The sequence below is a fragment of the Trichophyton rubrum genome, assembly GCF_000151425.1.
Source record: "Trichophyton rubrum CBS 118892 genomic scaffold supercont2.16, whole genome shotgun sequence".
In the NCBI taxonomy this organism is placed as follows: Eukaryota; Fungi; Ascomycota; class Eurotiomycetes; order Onygenales; family Arthrodermataceae; genus Trichophyton; species Trichophyton rubrum.
The window spans coordinates 34,930-53,109 of NW_003456413.1; the positions used below are offsets into that span (position 1 = coordinate 34,930).

Consider the following 18,180-nt stretch of genomic DNA (forward strand, 5'->3'; position numbering starts at 1 on the left):
GGTCGAAGGAAGGCTCGATACCAGAGGCATACACTTCACCATGCTCTATCTGCCAGAGGTCAAGCTGGGCCTGGAGAGCGGCCTGGGACTCCTGAGAGGCAACAAAGGCCTTGTCTCCAGCGCGGAGGTCCATCTTAAGGTATCTTGCAATGGCTTCTAGTTGTTGCTTGAAGAGAGCTCTCTGGTCTTTGGTGAGGGCATCAATGGCGGCAGGGTCCATCATCATGCCTCCTGAGCCGCCACCGCTGTCACCTCCAGCCTTGGCCGTAGACAGTGTTATTCCAGCATTAGTAGCATATTTATTCGTAATGTCGTCAAAGTAGGCTTTCGCATCAGACTCGGAGCCAATACGGGACGCGGGCTCCATGGTGAGCGCAAAGAGGAGAACACCATCTTGTCGACCAGGACCTAGACCCCAGCGAGATTCTAAATACTTGCGGACAGCGGTAATATTGAAACCACCCGGCATCTTGGAAGAAACCAGTCGCGCAATAAGAGATGAGGATTGTTTTCCAAGCTGGCCATTGAAAGTGGCCTGGAGAGAGGAAGAGAGTTCGTCGAGAGGGGTATCTTCAGGCCGTTCGGGCGTAGAACCAAACTCCTTTCCAAGGTCGCCCAAAATTTCATTTTGTAATGTGGATTTTCCTATTATTATCGGTCAGTCAAAGTGTCCTAAAAACCAAAGGAGTCATCATTGTATGTTGTGGCTTACCTCCTACTAGATCTTTAATTGCTTTGCTAGGGGGAACATCTGCCAGTCCCTTTTTCAATTTCTGCGCAATAAGCGATCTCACAATCTCAATTGCAGTGGCAGGGGCATCCTCCACAGCTGCAGGGCCTGGAGCGGGAGCCGCAGGGGCACTAGTAGCCCCGGTAGCGGCAGCTTCAGGGGCTGGAGCAGGTTCATCCTCGACTGGATCGACATCGTAGTATATCTCCTTTGCATCCTTGTTATAACAGAGGATCTGGCGCTGGACGGACGTGGCGGCATCGTAGGCTTCATATTTCGATGCGAGGGTCCTCCGGGCCATTCCACCTAGCGTGTCAGCCGGACCAATCTCAACAATTCGCTCCGTCCTCTTCTCAGCCAAAATGACATCCTGGGTCTCGATCCACCGCACGGGCGAGGCAAACTGGTATGCGAGGAGCTCGACGAGCAGGGTGTGAGCCAGCTCCTGCTCGACTTCGGGCTTCATGGCGGTAGACTGGAGAGAAATCGGAAGAATCGTCTAATTATTATATACGGCGAGGAGGGCGTCGTGCTGATGGCGCGAAAAATGCAGGGGGATATCACACTGTTCGAAGGGGATATCAAGCGGGCTGGCGCATGTCCTTGTAGTAGATAGCTCAGCAAGCTCCCTCAAGCAGGTCAGAAGCAGAAGAAGCGTTCGGGTCGTTAATTAAAGATGGATTATATTAATTGCTTGAGGATGAGGTCGAGATGTCGGCGAAGCAGGAGAAGAAGACGAGGAGGAGGAAGAAGAAGAAAGTCGGAGCTGCGGTTGAGGTTGAAAAGACGAGCTCCCTCGACTTCCCGTTTGGGACCAACAGCAGGGAAGGAAGAAAAAAAAAAGGGAGGGAAAGAGACAAATTCAAGGCTTAGTCAGCGTAAATTACAGTTGGTGTACTTCCGGGGGCGCGTATCGTAAGAACGTGACGGCGGATCTAGACGCTGCGGTTAAAGACTGCCGCTGCAGCTCGGCCGCTGATAGCTCTACTCCGAGCACGTACGCTTCTTTGGCATTGTGGACTCTCCTTTACTAGTGGACACCTGGGACTCTTTTCTGTGCGTCCATATAGTGAAAACATGAGGAAGAGATCTGTGTGCTTGTATCGGACTCCGCAGCATAGACGATATATGTGGAGCGGCTATTGTAATGTAATAACAAGGCAACCGCGCGTCATGTACGGTAAGACGTCCCACTCGTCCCTGGAAATTCAACCGTTTTGAATTCTTTGGGGCGGTTAAATTACCGCGCCTTGCCGTTTCGGGTCTAGCGCGGCCTCAACGGGCCCCGCCGCTTGAAAAATTCTCCTTTTTTTTTACTTTTTTTTTGCCAAAATGCTCGATTGGGGAATCCTCAACTTCTTCGACCGCCAGCTTTAATTCGACTTCAATTTCACAACTTCGACCTCATCTTCGCTTCTGCGCCTTCACGGCTTCATTTTCCCCTTCGTCTTCTCCTCGGCTTTGTCTTTATCTCACGACTCGTCACGGCATCTCTCATTTCTGGATGGCTTAGAGGTATCATGCGGCATTGGTGAGTAGCACGCACCTTGGGCCCATAGCTTTGGGGGGGAGCTCCGAGCTTGGACGAGTATGTGAGATCAGGGCTAACGGGACGATAGAACACGATACAAACATATATATCCTACTTAATTGACCCTCTACGCCTCTTGCTGCATCTTCATTCCTTCGCTACCCTAATCAGCCTGAAAGAAAAAGTCATGTTTGGCCCCTCGACCGGCCCCCAGACGGGCATCAACACTCCTCGATCCTCGCAGTCCCTGCGTCCCCTCAATCTCTCCCACGGATCCCTCGAGTTCTCCTTTCTAGTGGCCACATCCCTTCATTTCCATGCCTCACAACTCAAAGACAGCTTTGCTGCCTCGCTCCCTGAGCCCACTGACGAGCTAGCACAAGACGATGAGCCGTCGTCCGTTCCGGACCTCGTGGCCCGGTACCTTGGCTTCATCGCCCACGAGGTCGAGGAGGGCGAAGATGACTCCCTGGGCTCGTACATCGAAGTTCTTAAACTCGTTCTAAACGAGTTCGAGCGTGCTTTTATGCGAGGTAACGATGTCCACGCCGTTGCTGGCTCCATACCCGGCATCCCCGCGAAGAAGCTACTCATGGTAGAAAACTACTATGCGGCCCGTGCAGCCGTGAACAGGCCCACAAAGCCCCACGATTCGGCTCTCCTGTGTGCTGCCACAGAAGGGAACGCGAAGTTGTACAGTATCTACGGCGGCCAGGGTAACATTGAAGAATATTTTGACGAGCTACGCGAGATTTACAACACCTACCCTTCATTTGTCGAGGACCTTATTTCCTCTTCGGCGGAGCTGCTGCAGTCTCTCGCCAGAGATCTTGATGCGATCAAGCTCTATTCGAAGGGAATGGATATTCTCCGTTGGTTGCACGACCGTGATACCCAGCCAGATACTGACTATCTCGTCTCTGCGCCAGTCAGCTTGCCATTAATCGGCCTTGTTCAGCTCGCCCACTTCATGGCTACCTGCAAGGCCATGGGAAAAGAGCCAGGTGACGTACTTGATGCCTTTAGTGGTACCACTGGCCACTCGCAGGGTATCATTACTGCTGCTGCTATCGCCACTGTGACCACGTGGGAGTCGTTTGCAAAGGCTGCCAGAGCTGCGCTAACCATGCTCTTCTGGATCGGCCTTCGAAGTCAACAGGCATACCCTCGCACCTCACTCGCTCCGTCTCTACTTCAGGACTCCATTGAGAACGGAGAGGGCGTCCCGACTCCTATGCTGTCCATCCGAGACCTCCATCGGTCAGCGGTACAGGAACACATTGATGCTACGAACCAACATCTACCAGAAGACCGCCACATCGCCATCTCCTTAGTCAACAGCCCTCGCAACTTTGTTGTTACCGGTCCACCGATCTCCCTGTACGGTCTAAACTTACGTCTCCGTAAGGTTAAAGCGGCCACTGGCCTTGACCAGAACCGGGTTCCCTTCACACAGCGAAAGATTCGCTTCGTCAACAGATTCTTGCCCATCACGGCCCCTTTCCACAGCCAATACCTTGCTTCTGCTTTCGAAGCTATAGCTGAGGACGTTGAGGATATCAAAATCCCTGCTCGATCCTTGCGAATCCCTGTTTATGATACGAACACTGGCAAGGATATCAGCAAACTCGGCGACGAGGATATCGTACCTGCATTGATCCGCATGATCACCAGTGACCCGGTTGACTGGGAAAAGGCTACTGTTTTCAGCAAGGCTACCCACATTGTTGACTTTGGTCCAGGTGGCATCTCAGGACTAGGTGTCCTTACCAACCGTAACAAGGACGGTACTGGTGTTAGAGTCATTCTTGGTGGTCTTATAGACGGCACCAACGCAGAGGTAGGATACAAACCTGAGTTGTTTGATCGTGATGAAGACCATGCCGTCAAATACGCCGTCGACTGGGTTGAGGTCTATGGGCCCCAGCTTGTCAAAACCTCTGTCGGCCAAACTTTTGTAGATACCAAGATGAGCAGACTTCTAGGTGTCCCACCAATAATGGTCGCTGGTATGACTCCGACTACTGTGCCTTGGGACTTTGTCGCTGCCACAATGAACGCTGGATACCAGATAGAGCTCGGAGGAGGTGGCTACTATAACGCGAAATCCATGACAGCAGCTCTCACAAAGATCGAAAAGGCGATTCCTCCAGGCCGCGGTATCACCGTCAACCTAATCTATGTCAACCCACGCGCTATGGCATGGCAAATTCCTTTACTGGCTAAGCTCCGTGCCGACGGTGTTCCTATCGAAGGTCTTGTCATTGGTGCCGGAGTACCATCCATTGAGGTTGCCAATGAATACATTGAGACACTTGGAATCAAGCACATTGGTTTCAAGCCAGGCTCTTTGGACGCTATCCAACAGGTCATTAATATCGCCAAAGCAAATCCCAGTTTCCCTGTTATCCTGCAGTGGACTGGTGGTCGTGGAGGAGGACATCACTCCTTTGAAGACTTCCACCAACCTGTCCTTCAAATGTATAGCCGTATCCGCAAATGTGATAACATTGTTCTAGTTGCAGGAAGTGGCTTTGGTGGCTCCACAGACACCTACCCATACCTCACTGGTAGCTGGTCTCGCCAGTTCGGATACCCACCTATGCCATTCGATGGCTGCCTCTTCGGCAGTCGCATGATGGTTGCTAAGGAGGCACACACCTCCAAGGCTGCCAAGGAGGCAATAGTAGCTGCGCCCGGCGTCGACGATGCTAAATGGGAAGACACTTACAAGGGCGCTGCAGGCGGCGTCATCACCGTGCGCTCTGAGATGGGAGAACCTATTCACAAACTAGCCACCAGAGGAGTACTTTTCTGGGCTGAGATGGACCAAAAGATATTCTCTCTGGATAAGGCCAAGCGACTCCCTGCTCTTAAGAAACACCGAGAATATATAATTAAAAAGCTTAATGACGACTTCCAAAAGGTGTGGTTCGGACGCAACTCGAAGGGTGTTACCGTTGATTTGGAGGACATGACCTACGCTGAAGTTGTACACCGCATGGTTGAACTCATGTATGTCAAACATGAAGCTAGGTGGATTGATGACTCTCTTAAACGATTCACCGGTGATTTCCTTCGCCGTGTTGAAGAGCGATTTACCACCGAGAAGAACCAAGAATCTCTCCTCCAGTCTTACTCTCAGCTTGATACCCCTTACCCAACTGTCCAAGAGATCCTCGATGCCTATCCTGCCTCTGCCGATCAACTCATCAACGCACAGGATGTACAGCACTTCCTTCAGCTCTGCCAGAGACGAGGACAGAAGCCAGTCCCATTTGTGCCATCGCTAGATGAGAACTTCGAGTTTTGGTTCAAGAAAGATTCTCTCTGGCAATCAGAGGATATTGAGGCCGTGGTTGGTCAGGATGTTGGCCGTGTTTGTATTCTGCAAGGTCCTATGGCTGCTAAATACTCAACCGTCATCGATGAACCAATCAAGAGCATCTTGGATGGTATCCACCAAGACCATATCAAGGGCCTTATCCAAGATGTCTACAATGGTGATGAGTCTAAGGTACCTACCGTTGAATATTTCGGTGGTCGACTTGCTCTTGTTGACGATGAAGATCGCGACATTGATGGCTTAATTATCTCCGAGGATGCTACTCGAGTTTCCTATCGCCTTTCGTCCTCCCCTTCGGCCAATCTTCCTGAACTTGACCGATGGCTTCATCTCCTGGCTGGCAATATTTACTCTTGGAGATATGCCCTCTTTACCACTGAGGTCTTCATCCAAGGCCAGCGTTTCCAGACAAACCCCATCAAGCGCATTCTTGCGCCTACTCGTGGCATGTTTGTTGAAATAACCAACCCAAATGATTCTTTGAAGACAGTTATCAGCATGCGTGAGCCATGCCAATCAGGAAAACTAGTCAAAACTGTCGAAATTCGACTTATAGAGAAGAACCGAATTGCACTCACATTGTTCGAAGGTCGAACTGCTGAAAGTGGCGTTGTCCCACTTCCGTTCTACTTCACCTACCACCCAGAAACCGGTTATGCTCCCATTCGAGAAGTCATGGAAGGACGCAATGATCGTATTAAGGAGTTTTACTACCGTGTGTGGTTTGGCGAGCGCACAGTTCCATTCGATACTCCAGCGGCGGCCATCTTTGATGGTGGACGTACTACTGTCACTGCCCAAGCCATTGCGGACTTCGTTCATGCTGTTGGTAACACGGGTGAGGCCTTCGTCGAACGTCAAGGAAAGGAAACCTTTGCACCTATGGACTTCGCTATCGTTGCAGGATGGAAAGCTATTACGAAGCCAATTTTTCCACGTACTATCGATGGTGACCTATTAAAGCTTGTCCATCTGTCCAACGGTTTCAGGATGGTTCCTGGCGCGGAGCCGCTCAAGGTCGGCGACATTCTTGATACGACAGCTCAAATTAATGCTATCGTTAACCAGGACTCTGGTAAGATGGTTGAGGTCTGTGGAACCATCAAGAGGGATGGTGAACCAATCATGCACGTTACCAGTCAGTTCCTGTACCGAGGTAACTACACTGACTATGAAACCACATTCTTACGCAAGGACGAAGTCCCAATGCAAGTACATTTAGCTACTTCGAAGGATGTAGCGGTCTTGCAATCGAAAGAGTGGTTCCGTCTGGATGAGGGTAATGTTGAACTTTTGGGCCAAACACTCACTTTCCGCCTTCAGAGTTTGGTTCGCTACAAGGATAAGACTGTCTTCCAGAGTATGCAGACAACGGGTCAGGTCTTGGTTGAACTCCCTACCAAAGAGATTATTCAGGTGGGATCGGTTGACTACGATGCCGGTGTTTCTCACGGCAACCCGGTGATCGACTATCTGCAGCGTCATGGTTCCGCTATTGAGCAGCCGGTCAACTTCGAAAATCCAATCCCGCTTAGCAAGTCTCCTTTGGTTCTCAAAGCTCCTGCCTCTAATGAGACGTATGCTAGGGTTTCTGGTGACTATAACCCAATCCATGTCTCCAGAGTTTTCTCCAGCTACGCCAACTTGCCAGGTACCATCACTCACGGCATGTATACTAGTGCTGCTGTCAGAAGTCTGGTTGAAACCTGGGCTGCCGAAAACAATATCGGCCGTGTTCGCAGCTTCCATGCTTCCCTTGTCGGGATGGTCCTTCCTAATGATGACCTAGTTGTCAAGCTTCAGCATGTTGGTATGATTGCTGGTCGCAAGATCATCCAGGTCGAGACCAGCAGCCAAAACACTGAGGAGAAAGTATTGATCGGTGAGGCCGAAGTTGAGCAGCCAGTTTCTTCATACGTTTTCACCGGCCAAGGTTCTCAAGAGCAGGGCATGGGTATGGACCTTTACGCTACCAGCCCTGTTGCTAAGGAAGTATGGGACCGCGCGGATCGCCATTTCATGGAGAATTACGGTTTCTCTATCATTGACATTGTCAAGAATAATCCTCAAGAGCTGACCGTACATTTCGGTGGGCCTCGTGGAAAGAACATTCGACAGAACTATATGTCGATGACCTTTGAAACTGTCAACGCTGATGGATCTATAAAGTCTGAGAAGATATTCAAGGAAGTTGATGAGAAGACAGCTTCTTATACGTACAAGTCACCTACTGGGCTATTGTCCGCCACTCAGTTCACTCAGCCAGCCCTCACCCTGATGGAGAAAGCCAGCTTCGAAGACATGCGTTCCAAGGGCCTTGTCCAGAGAGACAGCAGTTTCGCAGGTCACTCATTGGGAGAATACTCTGCACTTGCTGCCCTTGCTGAGGTCATGCCAATTGAGAGTCTGGTTTCCGTCGTGTTCTACCGTGGTTTGACGATGCAAGTTGCAGTGGAACGTGATGAACAGGGTCGCTCCAACTACTCCATGTGCGCAGTTAACCCCAGCCGTATCTCCCAGACCTTCAATGAACAGGCACTTCAGTACGTAGTTGAGAATGTTTCAGAGACTACAGGCTGGCTGCTTGAGATTGTCAACTACAACGTGGCAAACATGCAGTATGTCTGTGCTGGCGATGTAAGTTTACCCTGAAAAAGGCTACAACTATTTCAAGACTGATATACTAATTTCATTGCAGCTTCGAGCACTTGACAGTTTGACAAACGTTTTGAATGTCTTAAAGGCCCAAAAGATCGATATTCCTGCTCTGATGCAGACTATGTCACTCGAAGACGTTAAATCACACCTCGTTCAAATCATTGACGAATGCGTGAAGCAGACAAATGCCAAGCCACAACCTATTGTTCTCGAGCGTGGATTCGCAACCATTCCACTCAAGGGTATCGATGTGCCTTTCCACAGCACTTTCCTTCGCTCCGGTGTCAAGCCCTTCCGATCTTTCTTGCTTAAGAAGATTAATAAGACAACCATTGATCCAAGCAAATTGATCGGCAAATACATCCCCAATGTTACCGCTCGCCCGTTTGAGCTCACAAGAGAATATTTCGAAGATGTGTACCGACTTACAAACTCACCCCGTATTGGAAATATTTTGGCAAACTGGGATAAATACGAAGAACCCCAAGATACCCCAACTGAATCTACCGACTCTCCATAATAGGTCCATATTCCCTGTTGAACAAAGATTCAGCCTTTCGTCTATCTAAGCGACTCTTCGCCCTGCATGCATATCTTACGGCCTTTTGTGATGGAGGGGAAAAAATTTCATTATCTTATGTTCTTTAATTCATGTTTTCCTTTTTCTTCTATATGTTCATAGCTTCCTAGATCGATGATCCTGTTGGTTTTATGCTTCTAGACTAAATCACAAGAATGATTAGGGTAGAGGGCAACACTTAATGCAATATAGTACCACTTAAATACTATTCCTACCCTCGGATTCTAAATCCTTTATTTACTGCTGTGACCAGTAGTTGAAGAGTATGAGGTTGATTTTAGCTATATTACGAGAAAACTTAACATGAGCGCGGCTCCACTGGCGGCTCAGTCCCCACTGGAGGACCTTGATAAGCTAAATAGCTCTCAAGTTCTTTTCAGGCAATTCCAGGAGCTGATTTGAGTAACTAAATACCCTTCTTGTATAGCAAAGCACGAGTGGGTGACAAATTCAAAAGAAAATAGTTCAAGCCAGTGGATTGTAAGTAACTACTTAATTATTGAAATATAAGCGACCGAAACAGCTCATCAACCCGAAACTAGCTAGCTAAGTAAAGGAGTTAAATCCCATTTTTCTCTTCAAACTTGGTGCTATCTCCCGCTGTCATGGTTTATAAGGGAGATCAATTGGGGAAAGGTCGTTGTTGTTGGTTTTCAAGGTGTCTAGCGACGGCGGCCTGGAGGACGAGCACCGCGGCAGGCACAGTATCTGGATGGTTTTTCATTAGCAACTGTGCTGTACTGGCTTCTCTTTGGATTGGGACAAGGGCAGATCATCCACTTACGAGAAGCCGGCATTCTTCAAACAGGTGCCACCGGTATAGCCTTCTCTACGGCACTAGACACAATCCACTCTTGTTAGCTGCCTAGGCTGGTATTCAAATGTCAACTAATGTAAGATAACTGCTTACGCTCGCATCACACTGGGCCTCAACACAGCCAGCAATGGCAGTTCCAGAGACCAGGAAAGTCATTGCAAGTGCGCAAAGGGATGAGATCTTCATTCTGCTTGTTTGAGAATTCGTAGTGCTGTGGTAGTTGAAGTATTGTAGAAAATGCTGTCTTAAGGTTGTTCGAGGATGTTGTATTGTTGGCTGATGGATAGAAAAGCTTTGCCAGAGAGAGAGCAAGCCGGGTTTATATAGATTTCATGATCTGACTGCTGAGGGCAAAACGGTGAAGGACCCAATATTCTCTACCTCTCCTCAAGCTTCTCACGATCACTCAATTACAAATATCGAGTAGCTTTGTTTACACAAAGGATTGTCAACTAGCTATGTAACTACATTGAAATTTGCAGCTGGTATATATCATTATTATATTATAGTTCTTTCTTCAGCTATAGAGCTATTATGAATGGGAGACTAGATAGCCACGATGGACTTCATTTAAGGTTGTGAAGCTACTATTCTATAGATTATATGAAAAATAAAATAGCCAAAGAGCTAGATTTAGGCAAGATTCTTTCTATATATGTATATTAACTCTTTACATATTCATCATTTATGAGCTTAAAAAATGTAATATAATAAGTCAACAGAATACATACTGTGTGTAACATTGAACTAGTTACTATCTCCAGTATGGTACACAATAAACTACTATATCTAATGGATGAACAATAAGGGGATCAATGAATAAATGTAGTAGTAGAAGGTGGATTGTATGAAATTCCCATATACCTTGCATAATCTTCCTGCGAATCGGTCGCCCGTCTATTACCCTCCACGTCTAGCCAACCACCTGGCGTTAATATGCATGCACAAAACAATAAAAGCAGAGTACCACCCGAGCCGTCCCATTCGTATTCTCACCGTGAAATGCAGCCGTTCCTATATGTTCTTCGGTATGCTATTAACTATACAATGAAAAAGAGCAAAACACAAACTAGAATGAAAAAAAAAAAAAAAAGAAACAAAGATATGAAAGCTACACTTCAAGTGAAAAACAAAAAGGCATACGTGGATACGTGGCTCGTAGAACAAGTTAAGTTTGCTCTTCCTCGCGAGCCGCAGCATGTTTGTCACTAAGATTGATTGCAATGAATGATTTGGGCAATTTGACGCTAGTACTTTAGTCAGTTATGTGAATCATTGCCTAAGTTCAGTGAAAAATACTTACGTATCAAACTTTGCCTTTAGTGTTTCAATCACTTCCTTCCAATCTTGATGCGCCGTTAGGCTTCTTCGGGGTGCACATCCGATTGCATGTCTGGAATCGAGCTGAACGTCCAATGGATCGAACGTATGGCATCCTGGGCTTATTGAGATTCTGATGGAGTACGCGAAGGTCTCGGCCTCTGCATCACGAGCTTCGTAAAGTTCGAAACATATTTGAGAAAGATAATCCAGCTCTGGAATTGTCCGCCGTGCGATCTTTGTCTTCAGTCCACCCTCAAGAATACAATTGAGGAGGGTATAAATGTGGGATTCTTTGGTGAAGTAGAAAAATGATTTAGCATCCGGAGATGCTTGCACCTCTTCCAGATCCATCACTATCTCTTGGAGTAGTGGGAGTGAAGTGAGCAGCCCAATCTCCAGCTTTTCATGGTCAGCTATACCGTATTCCTGGGGCGTTACAAAGTCAAATAGGACTTTAGCCAAGCTATACAAATGCTTAAGGCGCGAGAGGCGTTTGTCAATCTTTGGCTTTGAGGGCGTCGAGCCAGGGTATAGCTTGAAGTAGGAGTCATAAGAGTCTTCAAGAGGAGCTAATAGACCAGCAGGGGGCCTGAGCTTGCCGTTCGTACCGTTCGTGCCGTTGCCTTCAGAATTACCATTAAGCTCCAAGAAGTGTGAAGATGTGACATGACCAGCCCGTTCTTTATCAGTCTCACCCTCGTAGATGAAATCGTCTGGCGGGAGGAAGACCCACTCCAAAAACTGCCGATTATGTAGTGCATCAAACTTCATACTATCATAGAGCTCCGATAATTTACTTGGATCGACCTTTTCAGTGTCACAAAATTCTTTGAATAGTTTCTCCCAACGTTCCTTGAAAAGTTGTGGATCTTCACCAGCGCACCATCGGCCTTGGATATCGGTGAATGGCGATTTTTCAGTAGGTGACGAGGATCCGAACGCACCGGGATGGGAATTGCCGTTGGCCTCAATCTTTTGAAAATTATGACGCATAACGCAGCGGTGAAATTTCATAAGTTCGACCAATGTGGATAATACAATGGAGGGTTCCGGGAAGTTCTCCTTAGGCCATGCGAATTGAGGAGGGGCCGAGTTACCTTCTCGAAGAAGCAGCTTGAGTTTTTTCTTCACCTTGTCCATCACGTCTTTTGCCGCGTTTGAATCATCTAGTAAATCCTTTCTCACCTGAATGAAATCATCCGGCAGGTCCTTCTGGTCGAGAAAAGTCGAAGCAAATATCTGGGCTGTATTCGGTTAGATATGGCACACAAAAGTGGCTCTATCGTGATGAGATACTTACCACTTGTACTAACTCTGCGCTCTGAACTTGTAAACATCCTAACATCGTTCAATGCTTCCTTATTCATAAGCTTAAGATCATCACGCATCGTCAAGCCGACATCTTGTGACTGATATCGAGCTGCGTGGGTCGGTTCCCCGCCCCATTTTATGACTAATTGCAGTTTGTCGAGGACTAGATCATTTTCCACAGCTGAAAATCGAGAAAAGGTAGGTCCCGAGAGGGAGTCACTGCGGGCCACACGTGGGTGCTCAGGGTCCGCAGAGTCTGGTGGAGAGGCAGGGGCCTGTGGTATTTCACTTGTAGTTAAGGGTGAGACAGGAGGAGGAGTACGGCTTCCTTGTAGTTCCTGTGAATTTCGACGACGAAACATAGGCTTTATTTGTACCTTTGTCCCTGGCCATTCAACCTTATGATCGAGTGAGCGTTTTAGTAGCATGAGTTTTTCTTTGTCTTCAATGCCTTCCTTTAAAGCGAGGTTTACAGCGTTAGTAACGCTACGGAGCGCAGTAGACCCCCGGATGATCACCTCTTCCTGATGACCCTTGAGCAAATCCACGAATGGTTGGGTATGGAAGGTGAATTTGAATTTCTGCTTGGGAGTTCGGTCAGCATGCCGTATCACGGCCACCATACCCTTGAGTTTCCAAGAGTGTTTGGATGATGGTGGCGGAGCGGTAGGCGCTTCTACCTGTTGTGATGGCTCGCTAGTTGGTTGGGTATCGGGGCTCAAGGTTGCCTTTTCAGGGCCTTCAGAATGACTCGGATTCCTATGCAAAACGTCCGTCTCTACCTTAGAGGTGATTGTGCTCTTGGTACTTGGTGTTTGGGCGGGGTGCTTGTGGCTAGAGAAACCGCTTTGAAGCCCTGCAATGCTTGGGGACTTCAATAGCGACTTAAGAGTATGACGATGAGACCCAGAATTTATCGCGGGTGGTATACTTGAGGATGAATCCTTCGCAGGCTCAGTAACGCCAAGTTTCCCGTCCCTGCGCATTTTTTCACGAGTGAACATATCTCGAAGAATATTCGCGGTCTTGTCATAATAATCGTTATTATCCTTAACAAAGGACCAGCCATTGACGTCTATAACGAAGGAGGCATCTCCAACACGAAGAAGGTCAAAACCGCAAATGCGCTGGCCAAAGCCGTTGGATATTTTTGAGGCCATAGCGGCTTCTTCTTTTCCTAAATTAGTGATATAGCGTAACTCCTTGCCGTGAGTGTTCCGCCGTACTAAGCCGTCAACAACGGGAGACTTGCGAGTCTCCGCATGGCAGTAGTCAGGGCCAACAGTGTATGCTTTAACATCCTCCGCATTATCAACGCGTAGAAACTGCTCATAAAGGTAGCTGACGTCTGGCTCAGTTATAGATCTTGGGATCTTCAGGTCAGGATCATATTCCGAACTCTTGTTTCCTACTTTGCGAAAGAGTCTGCGGCCTCCACCTCCGTAATTTTGGTCATTAGGGAAGTAGATATGGATGTTGTGGTCTTCTCCGTTGACGGGCTTTTCTACAAATGGTTTCTTGAACACTTTGCCGTCAACAATGAGAGCCTCTCCGTCTTCAGACATTGTCACCGACTGCGTTCGTGGTGTTCCACCCCCAGTGCCATCTGGTGGACCTTCTAAACGGACTCCGGTTAAGTTATAAACATGCTGAGCAAGTTCAGGCGACGCCAACGTTGGTCCACCATCGCGGTTCACTTCCACGCGTTTGGGTGTTGGGACTGCCATTTGATCCAGAATGCGGAGGCATAATCGACGGTCCCACAAAACTTGCTGCATGGGAAGATCGTTAATGCAAAATGGTTTTCGGAGGTTTGCATATGCAATGGCTTTGTCAAGAGGGAATCCGTCGGAAAAGAAGGCAATCAAAAAGTCACTGCAAGTGATTAAATTAATTCTGGATTTCTTAAAGGAAGTTGAAAATCTTTGACATACCATTCCGGCCAATTCTCGACATCTATAATAATTAGTTAAAAAATTTTATCAACGGAAACGTGCACTTAGGAGGTGTAGCAAACCTTCATCCAGGATGACTTTGTCTCCGAATACAATGACCTCGAAGTCACCTCTTGCTTGAAGACGAGTTAAAATGTTGCGGCTAGGCTTGCTGCGTGCCTTGACATCAAGAGCGCAAACTCCAATTCTGCCTATGAGGGGGAGACGCACTGTATCGATTAGTAACCCCTCAGGAACCAGAACCCTTGAGAACAATGGTGGTGTTGTACCTTCTGCCTCACTAGCACTGCTTGCGCCAGTACTAGCACTAAAACGTCGAGGTTGTTTGCTTGACGAGCGTCCAGGACGTGAAATCCAAGCCGGAGACCGGCTATCTTCCGGCTTCGCTAGATGGTGTTGAAATGAGGGGGTGAGGCCTATGTTCAATGTTAACAGAGTTGAGCTTTAATACGATGCCCGACGTAGTAAGACCGACCTGGAGATGTTGATCCGGGCGAAGAAGATGTGCCTTGCCCAGAGTAACCGGAGGGTGTGTGTAATGAAGAGTCTGGCCGAGTGGAAAGCCCAGCAGAGACACTCCGTTGATCATCCATGATAGAGCGCGGTTTGCCGGAGCCGTCAATACTAGAAACTGCGGTGCTGGAAGCTCTTTCTCTATCCCCAGGCGTAGAGTGGATGCTGGAGGTGAGCGAGTAAAGGGAAGAAAAGGACACCCGATTGCCGTCGCGATCGGTCAAGTAGCGGGGATTGCGCTGATATGTCGAGGTGTAAGAGGAGTCTACCGGTTGCTCAATAGGCGGTACGAGCGGCTCTGGCTGTGATTGCGAGAGTGGCTGCGGAGGTGACGATGGGACAGCAGGAGGTTGAGGGATCAACTCCAATAACGTCGACTCAGTGTCTGGCGACCGGGCAGGCAGAGTCCCTGTTTCCGTCTCTATCTCTCTTCTTGTCTCCTGTCCTGGCTCTGGCTCTTGTTTTGGTGTACCCCGATCCTTGCTGCATAGTGGACTCTCGTCCGGCTGGCCATCGACGTCAGCTTGCATGGGAACAATCTAATCGTTTGTATATATATGCCGGCGATATTACGAGCTTATATCCTTAGGGATATGAAGAAGAAAATCGACTTTCGGCAGAGGAAAACGCAGCGGACTTGAGAAATGAAATCTTCACCTGTCCACTCTGTCCTGATGGCCGTCCTTCGCCACGTGGGGTGCCGCTAGCAGGGAAGGGCTTGTTGATCTTAGCCGAAGTCCCTGCAAGCGTTGCTTGGGCTTTCCCTTGCACGTCTGGTTCGTGGCTGGTGATGTTTGATGCTGAATTCGCAATTCGCAGCTGGATGAGTGATCAAACTAGCTAGGGAACAAGCGCCGTCGTTTCATCTATGAATTTTATTACAACAATAATTAATCCCAACCCCAACTGCGGCAAAAGGGCTACCCACTGGCTCGCCTCCAGGTCGCAGACTAATAAAAAGCAATGAAACACAAGCCAATCGACGGCGAGGAAGAAGCAAAGATGAAGATCACGACGCGGAAGAAGAAGAAAAGTTGAGATTGAAGTCGAAATTGACGTTCTGGATGATTTCCCAAAGGGGCGACTTTTTAGGGCACAGCCGGCGCCAAGCTTTTTGCTGACTCAGCGTCTTTTTTATTTTTTTTTTCTCACTTCACTGAAGCTTCAAAACGAAGAAGCCGGGAAGGAAAAGCAGAAGAAGGGGAGAAAGAGGAGGAGAAGGAAGACAAAGAAGAAGAGGGCATATCGAGACGAGCTGAAGATGGCGAACGAGGCTTTTGACCTGCCACTGGCGAAACGCCAGAAGGTCGTGACGGAGAAGTCCAGCCATTCACGCGCGCCAGACGGATCTCGCATCTTCACCCCTTTCAGAGTAAGCTGTTTTTGATATACAATTGGATGGATACACAGATACATGTATAGAGGCTAACTCCATGACTGCAGACTCTGGGCCTTGTTTCGTCGACGTCCGTTCCGTTTACCTCGATCCCTCTAGGCAAGACAACCTTTCAAATAACAACTTCAGTTGGCCAGTCCTTGCAGACGTATGACCTACGACGAGGTCTCAGTCTTGTCTTCTTGACCCGGCCACAGACACCGACTTTGATTACAGCGACCTATGCATGGAGAGACCGTGTGTTTGCGGCCTGGGGCGGCCAGTCAGCGGCTCAGCAGAGCGGTGTTTGGGTGTTCAAGCGTGGTAAGAAGGTGGCTCAGCTGGAGATGCCTTCCATTGCCCCGGGGTCTGTTGTTCAATCGGTGGATCGATTAGTCGTCTTTGGATCCTGGATTGTTGGATGCTGCAGCAATTGTATCATCGTGTGGAAATCGGCAGATTACTCCCATTATACAACCCTTACTCCTGCGGCCACCAAGAAGTTTACTAAGCTAGTTCCTAGTACTTTATGTACCATGCCTACGTACTTGAACAAGGTCTTTGTTGGACGTTCTGACGGTTGCGTCGATATCTGGAATGTGTCTACCGGGAAATTGGTGTATTCAGTCCTCCCTACTCTTCCAGGCGCAGGTGCAGTCAGCGCATTGCAGCCGTCTCCAGCCTTGTCTCTCCTCGCAATCGCATATGCATCCGGATCGTTAGTCATACATAATATCCGAACAGACAAGCCCGTGCTTTGCTTGAAGAAACCTGGACTCACCAATAGCGCTCCTATAACGTCTATCTCTTTCCGCACAGACAGAATTGGGGCTGGGGAGGATGGCCGGCAGGATGGTGTAATGGCCACTGCTAGTGCTGACGGCGGTGATATTGTCATGTGGGATCTGAATAACGGCGGTCGTGTGACTGGTGTTTTGAGAAATGCGCATGAACCATCTGGAGAAGACAGGAGTGTGCAGATAAACAAAGTCGAGTTCCTGCCTGGTCAGCCAGTCATGGTCTCAACCGGCTCGGACAATGCCCTACGCACCTGGATCTTCGACCAGACTCCCTTTTCCCCAATCCCAAGACCACTTCATGCCAGATCCGGCCACTCCGCGCCAATTACGAAAGTCATGTTTGTTCCCTCGGGATCCGATGGGTCTGAAGTAGTAGGCAAATGGCTGCTGAGCGCTGGCCAGGACCGTAGCCTGTTTGGTTTTAGCTTGCGCAAGGATTCCCAGAATACAGAGCTCTCCCAGGGAAATGTAAAGAGCAAAGCCAAAAAGATTGGCACGTCAAGCACGTCTGGCAGCCAGCAAACAATTCGTTATGAAGAATTGAAAGCTCCTGAAATAACATGCTTGGCTTGCTCTCTGAACCGAGATGGTGGCATGGGAGCAGCCGCTGGAGGACCCATATGGGCTAATGCGAAGGCCGTAAGTGCCGAGAACACAAACATGACCGGCTGGGAGAGCATTGTTACTGGGCATAAAGGTGACAAGTTTGCGCGTACATGGATTTGGGGTAAGAAGAAGGCCGGCCGCTGGGCTTTGGAGACTGGTGACGGTACTGAGGTGAAGGTACATTCCCAGTCATTTTTATTTGTCCCTGCATGTGTATGTGTTTTTTGAATTCACTAATGCGTTTGTAGAGTGTTGCCATGTCTCAATGTGGGACATTCGCCTTGGTTGGTTCCGATGGTGGCTCGCTAGTCATGTATAACCTGCAGTCCGGAATCCGTCGACAGTCATTCCCACCGCGCCTGACGCCCGCCCAAGCTAAGAAGGCAAAACTACAACGACTGGTTGATGGAAATGAGAACGAATTCGATACGAAGAAGTCTGCTAAACATACCAAAGCCATCACAGGCATTGTAGTTGACAGTTTAAACACTACTGTTGTCACTTGTGGACTTGATGGTAAAGTTAAGGTATATACCTGTTGCTCGAGCTATATATGTGTGTGTCATTGTTGCTGATTTGAGCAGTTTTGGAGTTTGATTACGGGTCAACATCTGGATGAATTAGATTGGAATCCT

The 18,180-nt window shown here is 48.4% G+C and overlaps 5 protein-coding genes across 7 annotated transcripts; 2 read left to right on the forward strand and 3 right to left on the reverse strand.

The window, feature by feature from the left end:
- Positions 1–34: 34 nt before the first annotated feature.
- Positions 35–1,196, reverse strand: TERG_12701 (fatty acid synthase subunit alpha; the record flags this gene model as incomplete). The annotated part of the gene is made up of 2 exons (XM_003230874.2): positions 35–645; positions 713–1,196. Coding segments are annotated over 2 exons (1,095 nt in total), but the record flags the coding sequence as incomplete, so codon positions are not given.
- A 914-nt stretch (positions 1,197–2,110) lies between these two features.
- TERG_08528 (uncharacterized protein) lies at positions 2,111–9,155 on the forward strand. Its single transcript, XM_003230875.2, has 2 exons — positions 2,111–8,244; positions 8,306–9,155. The coding sequence occupies exons 1-2, from the start codon at positions 2,449–2,451 to the stop codon at positions 8,783–8,785; spliced, it is 6,276 nt and encodes a 2,091-aa protein (XP_003230923.1). The 5' UTR covers positions 2,111–2,448; the 3' UTR covers positions 8,786–9,155.
- Positions 9,156–9,507: 352 nt separating this feature from the next.
- TERG_08990 (uncharacterized protein) lies at positions 9,508–9,848 on the reverse strand (the record flags this gene model as incomplete). Its single annotated transcript, XM_003230876.1, has 3 exons — positions 9,508–9,553; positions 9,630–9,682; positions 9,756–9,848. The coding sequence occupies 3 exons, from the start codon at positions 9,846–9,848 to the stop codon at positions 9,508–9,510; spliced, it is 192 nt and encodes a 63-aa protein (XP_003230924.1).
- Positions 9,849–10,318: 470 nt separating this feature from the next.
- On the reverse strand, positions 10,319–15,294 carry TERG_08529 (uncharacterized protein; the record flags this gene model as incomplete). 3 transcript variants are annotated; one of them, XM_003230877.2, is made up of 7 exons in its annotated part: positions 10,319–10,909; positions 10,966–12,229; positions 12,286–14,171; positions 14,231–14,252; positions 14,314–14,460; positions 14,521–14,667; positions 14,727–15,294. In XM_003230877.2, 7 exons carry the CDS (start codon positions 15,292–15,294, stop codon positions 10,831–10,833), a joined length of 4,113 nt encoding a protein of 1,370 aa, XP_003230925.1. In that variant the 3' UTR covers positions 10,319–10,830. The 3 variants fall into 3 exon arrangements, with proteins under 3 accessions (XP_003230925.1, XP_047607568.1, XP_047607569.1); XM_047750589.1 differs by having other exon boundaries at positions 10,319–12,229; XM_047750590.1 differs by having other exon boundaries at positions 10,966–14,171.
- A 731-nt stretch (positions 15,295–16,025) lies between these two features.
- TERG_12702 (uncharacterized protein) lies at positions 16,026–18,120 on the forward strand (the record flags this gene model as incomplete). The annotated part of the gene is made up of 3 exons (XM_003230878.2): positions 16,026–16,136; positions 16,208–17,722; positions 17,794–18,120. 3 exons carry the CDS (start codon positions 16,026–16,028, stop codon positions 18,118–18,120), a joined length of 1,953 nt encoding a protein of 650 aa, XP_003230926.2.
- Positions 18,121–18,180: the final 60 nt, after the last annotated feature.

Bases quoted from the DNA above. Each gene is read 5' to 3' on its own strand.
- TERG_08528 (XM_003230875.2), top strand. From the start codon at position 2,449: ATGTTTGGCCCCTCGACCGGCCCCCAGACGGGCATCAACACTCCTCGA. The intron at 8,245-8,305 runs GTAAGTTTACCC...ATTTCATTGCAG, and splicing joins AGTATGTCTGTGCTGGCGAT to CTTCGAGCACTTGACAGTTT.